A 2,028-nucleotide genomic window follows, 5' to 3' on the forward strand; every position below is an offset into this window, starting at 1 on the left:
GAGGAGAGAGAGACAAATCCCCGCCCTGGTTCCCAAGCCAAACATCCAAAACCAGTTGTGAGTTAAAAAAAAGGTGATTTTATTGAAGGTAAAGGAAGCACAGCTCCAGGGTGAACCCAGGCCAAAATAATAAACAAAACCAACTAAGTCCCACCAGAAAACTAACTAAACCCTAAGAAAGAAACAGAACAAACAAATGACAATACTAACCCTCGCTCCCTAACCCGGAAAATAGGAGAAAACTGTTCCAAAGAAAAGGCGGCTCACCCCTTCCGCTTCAGCCTAAGGGTGCCTAAGCACTAAGTTAATGCACCAGCCGTAACACCTCGCACTTCCGGCCGTAGCGGTCTTTGAGTACGCGGCCCGTGTGGACCGTTAAGGCTGCGTACTTTAAGGCTGCAGACCCTGAATTGGGATACAGCCAGGTGAGTGCAATTAAGGGCCAATCAGGAGCGAGAAAGCAAAAGAAGAAACAAGGTAAATCTGGTCATGTGAGGGAGAGTGAGACAAAGGGTAAATAAAACAACAATCTTTAAAACAATAATTAAGCAATAAACAATTAAAAGGACAGAAAAGTTTATTTTCACTTTCAACTATAGACACTTGTTCCTTAAAAACAAAAACTGTACAGTCAACACTTTTCTGCAATTTTACATTTATTTCTCACAATTTAAGTCCAAACAATCATGCTGACAGTTTTTCCCCCATTTGTTGTGTATAAAAGCAGTTAAATATGTAATTTCTTTACACTGACAGAAAGGGGAGTTTCACTGAACCGGTCCACTAAAGATCACAGTGGCTGTGATGTAAGATGAGTTTGAGAGGGAGAAAAAAAAACATTAAAGTGATTTATTCAGGCTGCTTGGAGAAAAGGCCAAATACTTTTGATCCAGTGATCACTGTCCTGCATGATCACGCTGATGTTTGCACAGAGCAGATAATGAAGTGAATGTTTTTGCACATTGGTAACAGTGAAACAGTTTATTTACAGCGTGGGATCGTTTGTGTTCGGAGTATGAACTGAGATTCTTGAAGCTTTTGTCACACTGGTCACAGCTGAAGTTCCCTTCAATGTGTGTATTTTCATGAATATTACGATGACCTGACCGTGAGAAGCTTTTGTCACAGTGTCTGCACTTGTATGGTTTCTCTCCTGTGTGGACTCGTTTATGTATTTTAAGATCACGTGCAATGGTGAAGGATGACTCACACTGGTCACAGACATGCTTTTTAACCCCACTGTGACAGAGTTCATGTTCTTTTAATTTACTTGGTATGGGGAAGCCTTTCCCACATTCTTTGCAGTAGCTCATTTTGTCTCCAGTGTGTCTGCGTTGATGTAGCTTTAGGCTCTTTTGATTACTGAAAGTTTTTTCACAAAGGTCACAGCGAAACTCTTTCCCACCACCACAGTGACGACAGGGTTGAGAACTGGATCCATCTGTGCCGCTCTGCTTCTAAACAAAGACAGTGTAAGTCAGGGAATTGCTTCAACATTTTTATCCCGTTTTTAATCACCATTTTAATGATATACAAGTACAGAAGCTCAGAGACATACATAGAATAGAATAGAATAGAATAGAATAGAATGCCTTTATTGTCACTACACAGTTGTATAGTGAGATACAGAGCATCTCCACTATATACATACAGATGTAAAGGAGATGTTGCAACAGTTTGAAAACTTGAGACTTTGTGGGGAAAAAATTGCTTCTGCTTTTGAATTCTTCTCTTTCTATACCTCCATGTGGCAATGTTGGCTGGTGGTGATAACTATTGTTCAGGAGATTACTCTAGCAGCTTCCTGCACCTTAAAGGTGGGCAGGAATAGTGTGGAGTGTATACGGGCAGCCTCCACCATCTGTTTTCTTTAGCATAGCAGTTAGTGGACTGTAGTTAGATTGCAAAGAGTAATCACTGCAGGTTGAACGGGTCATGGATAGAACATTGAGGTTAGAGCAGGGCGATATGACCAAAAATATTTATCACGATTTTAAAAACTGTTTAAAATTTAAAAATTTGCGAGAA

The 2,028-nt window shown here is 40.4% G+C and overlaps 1 protein-coding gene across 1 annotated transcript in view; it reads right to left on the reverse strand.

The window, feature by feature from the left end:
* Window positions 1-640: 640 nt before the first annotated feature.
* The window catches only part of LOC102207508 (zinc finger protein 431-like), a 3,481-nt gene continuing 2,093 nt past the window's right edge, over window positions 641-2,028 (reverse strand). Inside the window, exon 3 of the mRNA XM_005755070.1 lies at window positions 641-1,457. Within this exon, the coding sequence (XP_005755127.1) occupies window positions 897-1,457 (561 nt within the window). The 3' untranslated portion in view covers window positions 641-896. The remainder of the gene's footprint in view (window positions 1,458-2,028) is intronic.

This window comes from Pundamilia nyererei, unplaced genomic scaffold (genome assembly GCF_000239375.1).
Source record: "Pundamilia nyererei isolate P.nyererei 1_Seehausen unplaced genomic scaffold, PunNye1.0 scaffold00902, whole genome shotgun sequence".
Taxonomy (NCBI): Eukaryota; Metazoa; Chordata; class Actinopteri; order Cichliformes; family Cichlidae; genus Pundamilia; species Pundamilia nyererei.